At 38.0% G+C, this 14,445-nt stretch overlaps 1 protein-coding gene across 1 annotated transcript in view; it reads right to left on the bottom strand.

The window, feature by feature from the left end:
• Window positions 1-4,387: 4,387 nt before the first annotated feature.
• Window positions 4,388-14,445, bottom strand: part of KCND2 (potassium voltage-gated channel subfamily D member 2) — a gene marked incomplete at both ends in the record, with an annotated part of 492,167 nt that continues 482,109 nt past the window's right edge. Inside the window, 4 exons of the mRNA XM_080819084.1 lie at window positions 4,388-4,565; window positions 6,344-6,591; window positions 9,394-9,486; window positions 10,346-10,441. Of these exons, the coding sequence (XP_080675210.1) occupies window positions 4,388-4,565; window positions 6,344-6,591; window positions 9,394-9,486; window positions 10,346-10,441 (615 nt within the window). The remainder of the gene's footprint in view (window positions 4,566-6,343; window positions 6,592-9,393; window positions 9,487-10,345; window positions 10,442-14,445) is intronic.

Here is a 14,445-nt window from a genome sequence, read left to right as displayed (position 1 = left end):
GATTAGGGAAAGGGAGAGAATAATCTAGTAAAGGAATGATTAATGTTTGAAGAGAAAGGAGGGGAAAAAAGTGGACAGTAGAGAAGAAAGAATTAGAAAATATGGATGTACTGTTATTCCCACTAAAAGCTTTTTGCAATAAACATATTTTATAATTGTCTTAAGCAACTGTGCTGTTCAAACGTAATAATTCCTTAAAAGTAAAATATCTTTTGAGAATGTTTTACTACCCTAAACACAACCAGCTGATGTAGGTCCCACTTAAGCTCTTATTTTTATTTTATTTTTATTTTTTTCAAAAAATCCAGTGTGTCTATGCAATTGTGTTGAAAATTCTGATGAAATTTACACGGTGCAGAGCAATAACCATTTTTGTACCTGTGAGTTAATAAAACAAACACCTAATGACACTCCAGGGAAGAGGAGATGCCTTTATTATGAAACTCTGAGGAGTCGTGTATTTGATATCAAGAACCCTTTTTATTCTTTTGAGTAATGGTGCCGGCAGACATTGATATAACTCCCTGGAGCCTATTTCCAAGCCAACACTGTAACTCAGTTGAAGGAATAGGGAGGTGTGTTAAACCTTAACGCAGGATTGGCATCTCAATAAATCAAGGACTATAAAAGAAAAAAATTAACAAGGAAAAAAAAAGGGCCTATCCACCAAGAAGATCACTAGTTATCACTATTTAAAATCACTCTTTGTACTAAATGATTTACTCCGTGTTTTTCCCTCTTCTAATAATCTCTTAACTTTTCCTTGCTTTTTGTTTCCCCCTGAAGAGAAATCATCAGATGAGCATGTTTTTAAAAAGTGAATAGAAATCTGGCACCTGGGTGGCTCAGTCAATTAAATGTCTGCCTTCGGATCAGGTCATGATCCCAGGGTCCCAGGATCGAGTCCTACATCGGGCTCCCTGCTCAGTGGGGTGTCTCCTTCTCCCTCTGGCCCTCTGCCCCACTTGTGCTAGCTATCTCTCTCTTTATCTCTCTCTCTCCCAAAAATAAATAAGTAAAATCTTAAAAAATGAATAAAAATCTGTGTGTGTATATCTGAACAAATATGTACAAATATACATACATACACAAACATGCAACTGGACAAACAAATCACTTTGTCTGTTTCCCTGAGTAGAAAGGAATCTCTGACAAGAATCTGATTGAGGGGGTGCCTGGGTAGCTCAGTGGGTTAAGCCTCTGCCTTCGGCTCAGGTCATGATCCCAGGTCCTGGGATTGAGTCCCTCATCAGGCTCTCTGCTCAGCGGGGAGCCTGCTTCTCCCTCTGGCTGCCTCTCTGCCTACTTATGATCTCTCTCTCTGTCAAATAAAAAATAAAATATTAAAAAAAAATCTGATTGAGTTCCGACCAAAGTTATTACCTCAGAACCTCACTTTGCTCAACTCAAGTAGCGGTGGTCAAGAAGTGTATAAGGTTCGTGCACCAGCCTTCTCTCTGGTGTGCACTGTCCAAAAGGCATGTAGCATGTAAGATGTAGGCTAATAAACTGGGTCACACACTGCACAGAATATCTAAAAGTATCACATAAACAAAGACAATTAGTTGTAACCATGCTACCTCTTTTGGGTACTGACCAACAAAACCTTGTAATACACTTAAATTAGTTAGTAGCTACGGAGTTGTACTTGCCAAGAGATTTCCAAAGTGGATTATCTAAAACAGTGGCAGTCTTTTATCTTTAAACAATATTAACTGTTTTTTAAAAATGTCTCCTCCTAAATTCTCATTGTTGGCTGAAATCTACTATCTCTACCGATCTGGACTAGACTTAAGTGTTAGTCACAACGGGTTCTGTGTTTGTGCATGTTACAAAGTTCTCCCAAATATGGGTATGACACATCTTAGGTTTTGGAAAGGAAGGAAGTAGAAGAAAAAAGAGCAACAGCCAACCATGTTGTCCTGTTCAAGCATGCACATGTTTTATTTAAGTATTCTCCAAAGGTCTATTTTTTTTCCAGCATAATGCAGATATTATGCTATCCTTTGAAATAAGATATATGAATTTCAAACAAAATTGTCAAAAACAATGACCTTGGTTACTCCATATGGTACACAGAAATAATTACATTTCACTTACAATACAGATGCACTTAACACAGTCATCAATAGTCATTCACCACCAACACAGTATATTTTTAAATCACCTAAAACACCAAAATTTTTTTTTCTTTTCCAAAACTCTAAAGAAATTAATAGCTTGGGATAAATGATAAGTCAAAAAGAGGCAGAATTGTCAACTGAAATACTCTAACTTCATTTTTTAAAATGTAGTATTAAGAACATGAAAATAGAACTTTTCGTTGGGAATCAAAAGACCTAAGTATTCCCGATTGTGGTTTCCTTAGTCTACTTTTTAAAAAGTTTTTTCAACAAATGCCATCAAAGAAGTTTCACTATATTTGCTCTAGAAGCATAAAGTGACATGAGGCAGGTGTTAATATAATTGTTAATATTCACGCTCCAGGAAGATTAGTAACTTTTTAAAAGACATACTAGGAATGAAGCCAGTTCTTCCCGAGAGATAGTAGAGTGTATCTTACTTTTACTCAGCAAATGTTTATTAAGATCTACCATGTGCACAGCACTGTTCTAGAAGCTATTCTAGAAATGGGAAGCAAGAATTTCTGGCTTTACTTGAAAATGGTCGGATTAATTCCTTCTTATGATAAATTATGATAAGCATTTTAAAATCTCTATAGTAGAGGGATAGTTATTAATTCTTTCCATGTACAGAAGCTAAACTTTGTTTCTTACAGTGGTGGTTTGGAATGAACAAAACTTTTCATTGGACATAAAACTTTTTTACACTGTCACGTGCAGACATGTCTGCTGAAATATTTTAAAGGTGAAAAGGTATAAAGACTTTTCACTTAAATGTACACAGAGATCAACTTTGCATCATCAAACTCCTGTCCTCCTGATTTAGTGGAGAAAACTGCTCCTTGCAGTATACAGGAACCTTTCTCAGTAAATTTGTGCTGCCTTCTCCAATGGCGTAGAAGCGTGCTTTCATCAAATATTGCTACACAGAGCACTAGAGTTTATCTCTGCATTTCAATTCACATTAGTTATTCTCAAAAAGTATTCAAGATCTAAAGTAAAATAAATAATACATCAAGCGAGATTCTGGGATCACCAATTTTGTGATAATAATCCCAGCCTACTCTTTGCCTGAAACACGTAGTGAAAAATCCAGTGTCTGGGCTTTTTTCCCTAACAGCAAAGAGGTTAGAGAGCATTCATAGATGTCAACTCCTTTTTCCTATTTTTTGACAAGGGGATTGATGATAGTAATCTACTTACAAGATAATATGTCGGGGAATACAAAAGTAGGAAAGTCATTTGAACTACAAAACGTTAGTCCAGTCGATGACGACAAACCCAATAGAAAGGCGCTATAGAAGTCCAAGAACGGATAATGCACTGTCACGGGGACACAGTGGACCAAAGGTTATTACTGAAAAACATTTATGGCACAACAGTTTTGGATTAAAAAGTATTCTAAAACCTGGCCACGCCGGAAGTGTTTCTATGAACGTGGCTCTTACCGTATCTATGAAGATCTGGAAAGTACGACAACAAAAAATCCTGATTCCTGATACAACAGGTGTACAATGAATTATTGCAGTTGTAACAGTATCTAGGTGCAAGGTAAAACAATAATTAATACTGAACTATCTGAACACTTTAGATTTACTAATGAGCATCCCCATGAGAAATACCGCAGCTCTAAAAGGAGTGTATTGGCACAGCCCACCATGGAACATGAACAATCAGCTTGTTGTAAGTGCACAGAAATTCCCCTTTCTACAATTATAGTTTATCATGCCTATTCTGAAGACAACATAAGGACACTGAAATCACTGCTCCAAAGAATTCTAGCATGCATTATGATGGTTTCCTTCAGTCAATACAAATGTGTCATAGTTTTTTTAATATGTAATAATCTTCATCATAGCCAATGTTCATGGTTTTAACAGGAAAAATTTTTATCAAAATGTTTTCCATATTTTTTTTGTTTTGCATTCAACCGGAACATTATGTTCAAAGATTTGTTTTATTTATTTTATTAAAAAAGAGTTCAGATCATAAGAAGCATCGATAGGCGGCATTTCATTGTGCTCATTCACAAAGTCAAAGGGTCACAGACTCTTCCTCTGTAGAACAGGTCAAACTCTGTCTAGAAATGCCATTTGGTGGTTTTATTTCCATCCTCAAGTTTGGAAGCTTTGCTTTTATTTCACTGCCAACCTTCTTGCTTTGCTGTTTTCATCTGCAAAAGGCTTATTGTTTCTTCTTTCTTCCACATTGGAATTCTTTCCACAGCTGGAGCTCAAATTCTCTTAGACCTGGTTCCAATTGTCTTACAAAGCAGACACTCTGACAATATTGCCTCCTGAGTACTCCGGAGACTCTGGCCTGTCATCTCCTTCAGGGGTGGTCACTGGAGGTGTTGGGATGCTTATTATTGCTGTAGTCACATAAGGTTGTTCACAGTTTAGTTTAACACATTCTTCCATTTTGGCATTTAGACTGGATCGGCTAATGAGGAAGAAATAGATTTTAAAAAAGTAAGCTGTTTACTTACACAACATTTTCCCTACAATTGAGGGATGTGTTTTCATTTTTATCAGTAACATGTTAAATATCCGAGACCAGTCACCACGATTTTTTAAAAACGAAGTACCAAACCTAATACGTGTTGAGGTGAAAATTAGCCAGGTCATTAACATTAACTGAGTCTCTAAAAGCCAGCTCAATTTGGTTCAGTCGGTGTTTCTCAAAGTGTTTTCTACAAAAATGCAAGGAAGAGAATCGGGTCAGTTTCGGAAAGCCTGGGGTGAGCAAAGTAAAATAGTTGTCTTTAAGACAGGACTTCTGGAAGGGATGGACCTCAATGACCTGTGAATATGTCTCAGTTCTTTTGACCACAGGGTCATTTTACTATCCTGTCTCTTGGGGAAGTGGGATGCCTTTAAAGCTCTCCAGGTAGTGACAGCTAATTTTAAGAATCTCCAGAAAGTTAGTCATTACCAATAATTCAAGATTTTTCCCAAGTGGTATTCTTGTATGAGTTTCACACTCCATGTGGATAAAGGGAAAAGGGGAGAGGAATAAGGAGGGTGCACACGGGGTGCTAATTACTTCATTCTAATTACCTTATTTTCATGGAAATCTTATTTAAGATGTTTATGTCCTAAAATTTTCTTTCTGAACACTTCTCTGCTTTCTACTTAATTTTGGAATGGATGTAGAACAATACAGAGGTAGAATATCTTAGAGACACAAATCTTCCATTGTTGCAAAATTTAATATTCTGGTCCCAGAGACATCTGATTTATGTAAATCAGCATAGCCTGAATTCAGAATGTCATCCAGGTTTTTCACAAAGATCGTTGAGTGAGAACAAAGGAGCAGCACTGAATTAATGGATTGTTAATATAAAAACATATCTATTTAATTTGGGGAACAAAGCAAAATTACGTTGGCAGAAATGGATCGTTTTAATGAGTTGTATAGTTCAAATGGATTACTTTTTATTACACGTACATGTTTGTGGTAAAAACAAATAGCAAAGAACGAGAAGCGAAGAAAAATGCCAATAGAAAAATTTCACTTCAATTATCCACAAACGAACCAGAGGTGAACGAGTTTAGCTTTTCACTTATCTTTTCTTGTATTGGATTGATTTTTTGTGTTTGCCGTGGCCCCAAATATCTTTATGATCAAAATTATATATTGATTCAAGAGATTTGTGTAGGTATGGTTTTATTTTTCACTCTTACGTTGAAGGTGTTGATGTATTTTTAGGTGCTGCTGAGTACTTTTCAATGATATCAGCGTCAACTTAATTTGTCTCCGTAGTAGGGCTGCCCATCTACCATTTCGGGGTCCTTGCATTTACGTAGGGGGCTCCTGGGTATAAAGCCGTGTGCTCAAATAGGAAAAAAGTTGTGGAGTGAATGAGGCAGATGTACAGATGTGCATGCCTGACCATCTTAGCCTCTTTCTACCCGGCAGACTTACTCCTGACTCAGTGAGTATCACAGCAGATCCATTTTCCTACTTGTTACTCGGGGTATTTGTTTTGTCTCATTCTAAACCTTAGGAACCAGGATTTGGATGCTATGATGCTTCTAAGGTGTATTTGTTCAAAATAAGTCAAAAGTATTTCCCCCTCCACCTCCCCCACCTCCCCCCAGCTCCTCGCCCCATACCCCAAATTGCCAAATACACCGAGGCAGCAGCACGCCTGCAGGTGGAGAAACGCTCCGGGAGGGGGCACAGGTGTGTGTACCCACACAGATCACCTCGGGTACCTGTTAGAGAGCGGGGTTCTCTCCACACATCTGATCTGGATCGTACTGAGTTCCTGCACGCTGCCCCGGTGGCTGCCGGACACGTTGGCGTTTGGGATGCGGAAGGTTTTTTTGTGTCGTCGTGAACAGCAGGTGCTGGTGACTCCTTGTTGTGAAGAGAGAGAGGGGCTGTGGCTCGAAGGCCGGTTTCCGGTGGCAACTTCCATGCAGCTTTCCTCAAAGACTTGCTCATCCACAAACTCGTGATTCTGGTCCGGAGCGGGGAGGACATGAGAAGGAGGCACAGAAACGCATTTCAACGTCAAGGAAGGCAACGAACGGCTTTATTTTTTAAAACAAACATGCCAGGACACTGAGACGATCCCACGGGCAACTGAGACCATTTTCATAAAGTCTGGAATATCGAAGCCACCTCATGCTGGCTTTTGCGAGAAAATAAAATCTCCCCAGTTAGCCCTTGAGATGGACATCGGCGGGCTGACTTAGGATCTCTTTATGGACTAACTTCATGTTGAAATACCACCTGTGAATTGAAACATCATTTCTGGAAGTGAAGAAGCAAAGGGGGAGAAAAAATTTAAAAAAACTCTTGAAAATGCATGTAAGACAGTACTCACAGTGAATGTGTTAATTCGGACTTTTCCTTTTTAAACAGATTGGAATCATAGATAAGAGACTATTTTAATAGAATGCGCAGAATTAGACTGTTATATATTGGCAAATATTTTCGCCTGGGATTGAAAACATTTTTTAATTAGAAAATGAGATCCTGAAGATACTTTGTATTTCTTTAGAGGCTCCTCTAAAGTTCCCAGTGTACAGACAAGTGACTTAATAGTTGAACAGGCAAAATACCGCAAAATGGGCCACTCTGTGTTTGATCCAGAAGGGGTTAGCCCTGAACTCGGAGGTCTCCTTTCTTATCTTCATGATATATCACCACCTCTGCCTCTATTCAAGAGGCACAAAGTGTTGGGCATCATTTCATATGACACGTTTTAGAAAAACCACACTGCAAATTTTGCTTTTAGAATATTTAATAAAGACTCATTTCCTAAAATGCCTATGTAAGAATTTCGCCTCATAAATAAAAGGGAAAACATTTGGGTCTGAACTTCAGGAGAGCGACTTCAATTACTCTTTTTTTTTCTTTGTGTAGGTGGGAATAATCTCGTAATGGAAGGCTTCGCACATGCCAAATTCCACATAACCATCTCTCATCCTGAAATATTAGCGAAACAATTGAAGCAATTCACTGGCCAAGAGCAAAAAGAGACTGTTTTTGTTACTCATTCTGTTATTTCTTTGCTGATATGAGCATTTTGAAATAAACAAAATTTAAGATTCCACTGTTTAAAGTCAAGAGACAAGACAGTTTCATTAAGAAATGAATTTCAATATCAAATTTTATGGAAAAAAATATAGCTCACAAAGGATTCACATGCTGTTTTCTTCTTTTACAATGCACATTGCACACACATAATACAAGTATATAATGCATGAGATTCTAATTTATCACATCAGTGACTGTAAGTGAAAAAAGTCTTTCCACTGCTGGTTATTTCTGTAGGTAGATTAATTTAAACGATAGTAATTGGTATCAAATAATTTTTTATTTAAAAGGTAAAATAGTAAAAAATGAATATAAAAAAGCATGGAGATAAATACATCTGACTATTAATGTTACCGTTTACCTTTCAAAGAGTTTTCCTAAGCTACAGACCTTATCCTGTAAGTGATGGATCGTTAGTTACAAAGGCAAATATAATCATGTAACTACCTTGTTTAAAGCCCTCAAATAATTTTCCATTTATTATGAGATAAAGATCAAAATTCTTCACATGCCTCCAAAGCCTAGCCATTACCTAGATTTCCTCCATCTCCTCTTGGGTCACTCTACTCCTTGTCTTCTGATCACCCTCAAGTTCTTTAGTTCCTCTAAGGCCAAGTTCCAGTCTTCCCCTGGTGCCTACATCATCTTTTAGCCCCTTCATTTCTTTGCCAAACTAGTTCCTAGTCATCCTATGGCTCTCCACGCAAGTTCCCCCAGGAAGCCTTGTCTGATGCTGTCCTCTCATGGCTCTGCCTTCTTTGTGTCATTGCACTGTGGCCCCACTTTTCCTTCTGCGCTCATGACCCTTCTCCAGGAATATCCCATCTGTGGAGGCTTGATGAGGGCAAAGGCCACACCTGACTTCATGGCGCATCTAGGGTCTGGCTCACTGTCTGCCACGTAGTAGGTAAGCAATACAAATCTGTTGAATGACTATATAGGTAAATGAAAAAAAAATGCATGGGCGATATGATGGAATTGAGAATATAAGGATATACCTCTGGGGAGTGAGTGAGCAGACCTGATTCAAATATGCTGAAAGTTTGAAAGTTTTGTTCTGCTTTGTGGTCAAAGACTGTGACCCCTTTGGACAAGCCAGCCAGGGAATGGGTACCTCTGCTAATGTGGAGATCTGATGGAGAGCTTGTAAGCAGAGAAATGCAGACTCAAGCCTCAGCTCCAAGGGGCTTGCCAGTGAAGAATTGTGTCATTTTTCTTATGGGAGCACATAGTTTTTAATTACCTGTCTTGTTCATTACAACCTGTTAGGGAAAGAAATGCTTATATTCGGTTAGTCTCTATTTTTGTGTAACTGCTATTGGTATTCCTTTTATCTAAATGTCAGGAACGCTTGAACTACATTGGTTTTTGTTTAATCAGCATTTCATCATCAGGGGAAAAATGATATTTTGTAGGACCTGCAGTCAGCTCTTGGGAAACAACTTTCCATCCGCATTAAACTGATATTTCACACTAAAGTTAGGATAACCACTGAAGATAAAATTATTTCAAATAATTCTCTAAAATACTTTCCAAGTTGAAATGTCACTCTAGTCTTTCAAAGCAATTTCAAATATCCGTGGGGTTTTTTTTTCATTTTTAGTATATTTTCCCGTAATGTAGACAGTGAAATCATACTTGGAAGCACTAAGTATTCACAAAAGCAAATGGGATTCCTGTCTCAGTACAGGGGCGGATAGTCATGCCTTTTCCTTACCGTGGTTTTTTCCAGGCAGTGAAGCAGGTGGTGGTGCTGGGTTTCAAAGCTGGAGCCGGATTTGCTAACAAAGGCTTGTTCATCCTCTGAGGACTGTTAACACACAGAAGAGAGAAGTGCTTTCTATTTTATTTGCAAACAATGGGAACCTCAGCTACCCATTTCCACAGAGAGATCTAGCCTATTTCCTGAGATTAAATGGCAGCATTTTAATTTTTTTTTAACTAAAAAGGAACCAATGTGCGGTTGCTTTTAATTTTGGCAATCAGTCTTTATGTTCCTGTCACATTAGTGGTCTGGTCTTTCAGGCTTGTCTCTCAGAATTGAAAACTTAAATAGTTTTTTCCCATTCATCTACCAACTACCTTTGAAAGTCTGGAAGCTATTCTTTTTGGATAATAAAATTTAATCTAGTATTTAGATAATCCTGAAACCATGATCATGCTCACCTACATAAAAGATATTTTGATGGCACGATGACGGGAATCCTAAATATTAAAGGACAGTTTTGAGGTAAAAGTTACTGTTTCCCTTGGATTTCATACCGTGAGAGCTTTACAACACTCAAGGGGAGGGTTCCCTCTCCATTAAGAAATAAAACAAGGCATCTTAACCCTACTCAAACGAATTTTAAGGAACATAAATAATTTTGAAAGAAAAATAGGTATTTGAGTTGAGAATTCTGACCTTTCTCTTGTACACAAGACAGTACAGAAATACTGCCCAGTCATGAATGGGAGTCACGATTCACCGACAGTATTTCATAGCCTGGGCCCTAACCTGCCACAGCCAGTAAGGCCGTACAGCACCAGGTTATTTAAAAATGACAATTTTGTTGTTTGAGTAGCCATTTTCCTAATTACCCACAATAAAATTATATGGTTCAGTAGAAGTAAATCAATATGACACTAATAAATCGAACAGTAAAAAAAAGTGAAATGCTTGACGGTACCTGCAGTTGGTTACTGAGTAAGCCATTCCGTTTGCTCTGCATGTAAGCATTGGCGCTTCCGGTTTTGGCTGCCCGGATCCTGGCGAGTCTGGCTTTCTAGAAGCCAGAAGAAAAAGAAATGTTGTGTTAATACTTACGGATTATTTTCTTCAAACAGTGAACGCACTCCTGTGTCATGCTAATGTCAGCATACACAGTTTTTAAAATAGGCTAGCTTTTCACATGTAATTATTGAAAATTAAATTTTCACCACTGGAGTACTTTACTTTCCTTAACTTCTTCAGTAAGATCAATTAACTACTTTGGAGTTGGGTTATGCATTTAAGACTTGTAATTAAGTCGTTATAGTAAGATCAAGTTTATTTCATTATTGTTTCTGTCAATTGTGTTAAGAGAAAAACGGCAGTATTACTTTATTTATATTTTCACCTATCCCAATCTGAGTAACTTAATGAAATGAAGACTTAGCAAACCAGCTTCCAAATCATTTTCATTTAAACTAATGTCCTTTTAAAAACAGCAAATACATTCCAGGAACCAATGGCCTGCTTGCCCCCCTTCTTTCTTCTTTCCATCCTGCCTTTTGAAAGGTTAAAACAAACAAACAAACAAACAAAAAAACTGCACTCCCAAATAGCAATTTTTTTGCAATTATTTTTTAAATTGGGCAAATTGACTCCATGCTGAATAACATGCAGTCTCAAAAACAAACAAACAAACAAACAAACAAACCAAAAACCCTGCCATAATTTATCCATGGTCCATGGATACTGGTACATGGACACTGGTCCATGCTAGAACGTGTTTATCTGATTTCTATTTCTTGAATTTGTTGAAATGAGAGCATAGTGAGCCAGTCCGAGGAGATTTATAACATTATTTTTTAAATTTTAAAACATGTCTGCAATAGACAATGTTCTTCAATTTAGAGGGCTTAGGGTGGTTACTTCAATTGTTCACAGTTCCAGAGAGATCACCAACGTGATAGTACTGAGCAAACCGACTGTTGAGCCAGATTTCTGGTATTTCATTCTCCTTCGGAACTCCTGTTGTTTCTGGAGTGAGTCACGGAACGAGTCTGGCTTTCACATCCTGGAGGGCGCTATTTTGGTTGAACATTCGGTTTGTAGGATTGTATATCTTGAAAGTGTACATAAGAAGGCAACTAGAATAGTTTGATAAGTTCTTACAGAATTACCCCATAAAGACTCCTCCTTTTCCCTGTCTAAACCATCCAGATAAATACTATCTGTAGTTTCAAGCCCCGGGATGTTCTTTCTAATAAAAATTTAAACATTATCTGATTTTTTAATGGAAAATGAATATATACATATGACAACAATTTTATTAATACAAAGTGCATCAAAAATAAGTAAGGCTTTCTGGACCCTGGAGCTGCCCTAATTCTGTGCTTCGGAGGAACCACTGGTAATATTTCTAGAGAATCTTGCCAAAAATTTTCTAGGCATACAAAAGTGTGTGTGTGTGTGTGTGTGTGTGTGTGTGTGTGTAATCATACATCTATACACACATGTTTTTACAGTTGGGACAATATGCCTCATACTCCTTTGCACTCAGCTCTTTTCATTTAATCCAGTTTGGAACTCCTTCCATATCTACACATAGAGACCCACCTCATTCATTACAAACATATAATAGACCCATGAATAAAGCACCATTTATTTCGCCAGCCAACCACCATGAACTCTTGAAAGCCTCTTTTGCTTATACTGCCTGCCTTGAACATCGTGATGAATTTATCTGTAAGACAAACTTTCAGAAGCAGAACTATTCCTAGATCAAAGGCTGTGCGTGTGTGTTTTGTTTGATAGGTTTCACCAAACTTCCCTCCAAAGTTTTACCAAGATGCCCTTCCACTGACAGGGTTTGAGAATAGCACTGAGACGTCTGAAGCTCTCAAAATAGCATTAGGAGATCATCCGGGCTTCGACACCACCCCTTCTCTCTTCCTCTGCGATTTTATTCTTCCTGTTTGCTGATTCCAGGTTAGAATAACAACTTTGTACAAAGATCATATTTATAAATGATAAGAAAAATAGACAAATTTCACTCTTTGCTGCCAGTATGCTGTTTAGATCCCTCAAAGTACCGAGACAACATAAGAGAATGAAGTTGGAAGGTAGGAAATTTTTAACTTCAAAAGCTGGGTTGCACTGCCAGGATTTCAGGCCAGTCTTGATAAAACAATGGGAAATGACAAGCACATTTGAAAATGACTTTGAATTGATGTAATAATTCAGAAGTAAGTAATTTAAATATACATTTGGTTTCTAGAAAAGGATTATTGCTGAAATTTGAATCCTAAAGTCTCACTGGTCTCCTGAAACATTTAGTGCCTTTTCTGGTCTCGTTCTTCCCCACTCTCCTCCTCACTCCCTACCTGCCTCCTTCCTTCCCTCTCTCCTTCCCCGCCTCCTTTTTTCCTTTTTTCCTTTTCTCCCTCCCTCCCTCCTTTTTTCCTTTCTTTGGCAACTACTGAATGTAATTACATTGCCTATATCATAGTTATTAGTCTCATCTATGTCATTCTCCAAGCATTTAGCAGCTGTATTAGAAAACTTTTTTGAGGGGAGCACCTGGGTGGCTCAGCGGGTTAAGCCTCTGCCTTCTACTCAGGTCATGATCTCAGGGTCCTGGGATCCAGCCCCACATCCTGCTCTCTGCTCAGCAGGGAGCCTGCTTCTTCCTCTCTCTCTGCCTGCCTCTCTGCCTACTTGTGATCTCTGTCTGTCAAATAGCCATTGTTTAAAAAAACAAACAAACACTTTTCTTTTCATAAATGAGACATTTATTTACATTAACCAAAAATACTGTCCAGCAAAGGAAAATGACATGTATTTCCCACACTGGAAAGCCTACATATGGTGGCAACCGCTGCAACAGAAGGAGTTCTAAGCTCAGGGAAAAAGAAGCAGTTGTCTTAGAGACAGAATAACCATTTTGCTAAGCCATGTACAACGGTAGAAAAAACCTCCCATCTCAATTTCAATCACGACTTTTCTTTCATTTTACAACAATACTGTATGAGTTAATTGGTTTAATTGGTCTTGTGGTACACCACACCAAATGTCTGTTGAATAATGCTAGCTTTTATGACCTGTGATTACATCTTTGCTTTCAGTAGGTAATTGAGGAAATTTCTTTTACAAAGATATTTTAGAAAATCACTTTACTTCTGACCCACTCAGTATGACGATCTTGGCAATGGCGGCTATGTGAATGGGGAGGTTAAAAGAAAACTATCCACTGGTAAGAGGAAATGTATTTCTCGCAGCCCTCACCACCCCGCCCCCCAACCCAGTTTTGTAGGAAATACAACTTCTTGACCATGCCAAGTACCAGCAAATGTTATGGACTGAGAGGAAGGTTTCAGTAAATACTTTAGCTTATTTGGGAAGTAGGAGGCTTCCAAATTTTTAATTAAACAAAAAGGCTTATATTGTCTGTGTAAAAAAGAAAAAGATCTTTGAAGTTATTTTCTGAATTCTTTATCTGCCTTGAGAAACACCGATGGTGTTGGGAAAAACAAATTGTCCCATAAGCACATTTCCCCCATGCAGCTCAATTCTTCATAAATTCAGGTTTCATCTTAATTCTCTAAACTCAGAAGGATTTCTCAAGGTTGGGTTTCAAGGGACTAGTAAGTGTTATGGGTAGAATCCAAACCAGCCAAATGAAACAAACAACTGGTTCTGTGGTCACAAAAAGTTTGGGACATGCTGAGAGGTTAACCAGGTTTCTCTGCTCTTGGATTCCTTACAACATACATTGTGGATGTTCACTGTGAAGACAAAAGGGGTTGGGGGTATAATATATAATTTTTCTCCAACTAATTTGACATGGAACCCTTTTACTGTGAAGTAGTCAGTAGTTTTCAGCAAGTAGATTGTTTTTTAATTGTACCAAATGACATTACATAAACTTTACAATGTAGTCTCTGGACCAGAGGCAGGGGACCCAGTCAGAGAAATACGCAGAGTATAAGCCAAAAACGCTTGAGATAGCAATGTTCTTTCAACTCAATCTATCTTCTAAATGAGATACGAGATAGACTGTGAAAAGCTATTGGACCATGTTGC

This window comes from Martes martes, assembly GCF_963455335.1.
Source record: "Martes martes genome assembly, chromosome: 11".
Lineage (NCBI taxonomy): Eukaryota > Metazoa > Chordata > Mammalia > Carnivora > Mustelidae > Martes > Martes martes.
The sequence above is the reverse complement of the archived record's forward strand: the minus strand, read 5'-3'. Positions and strand labels throughout refer to the sequence as shown.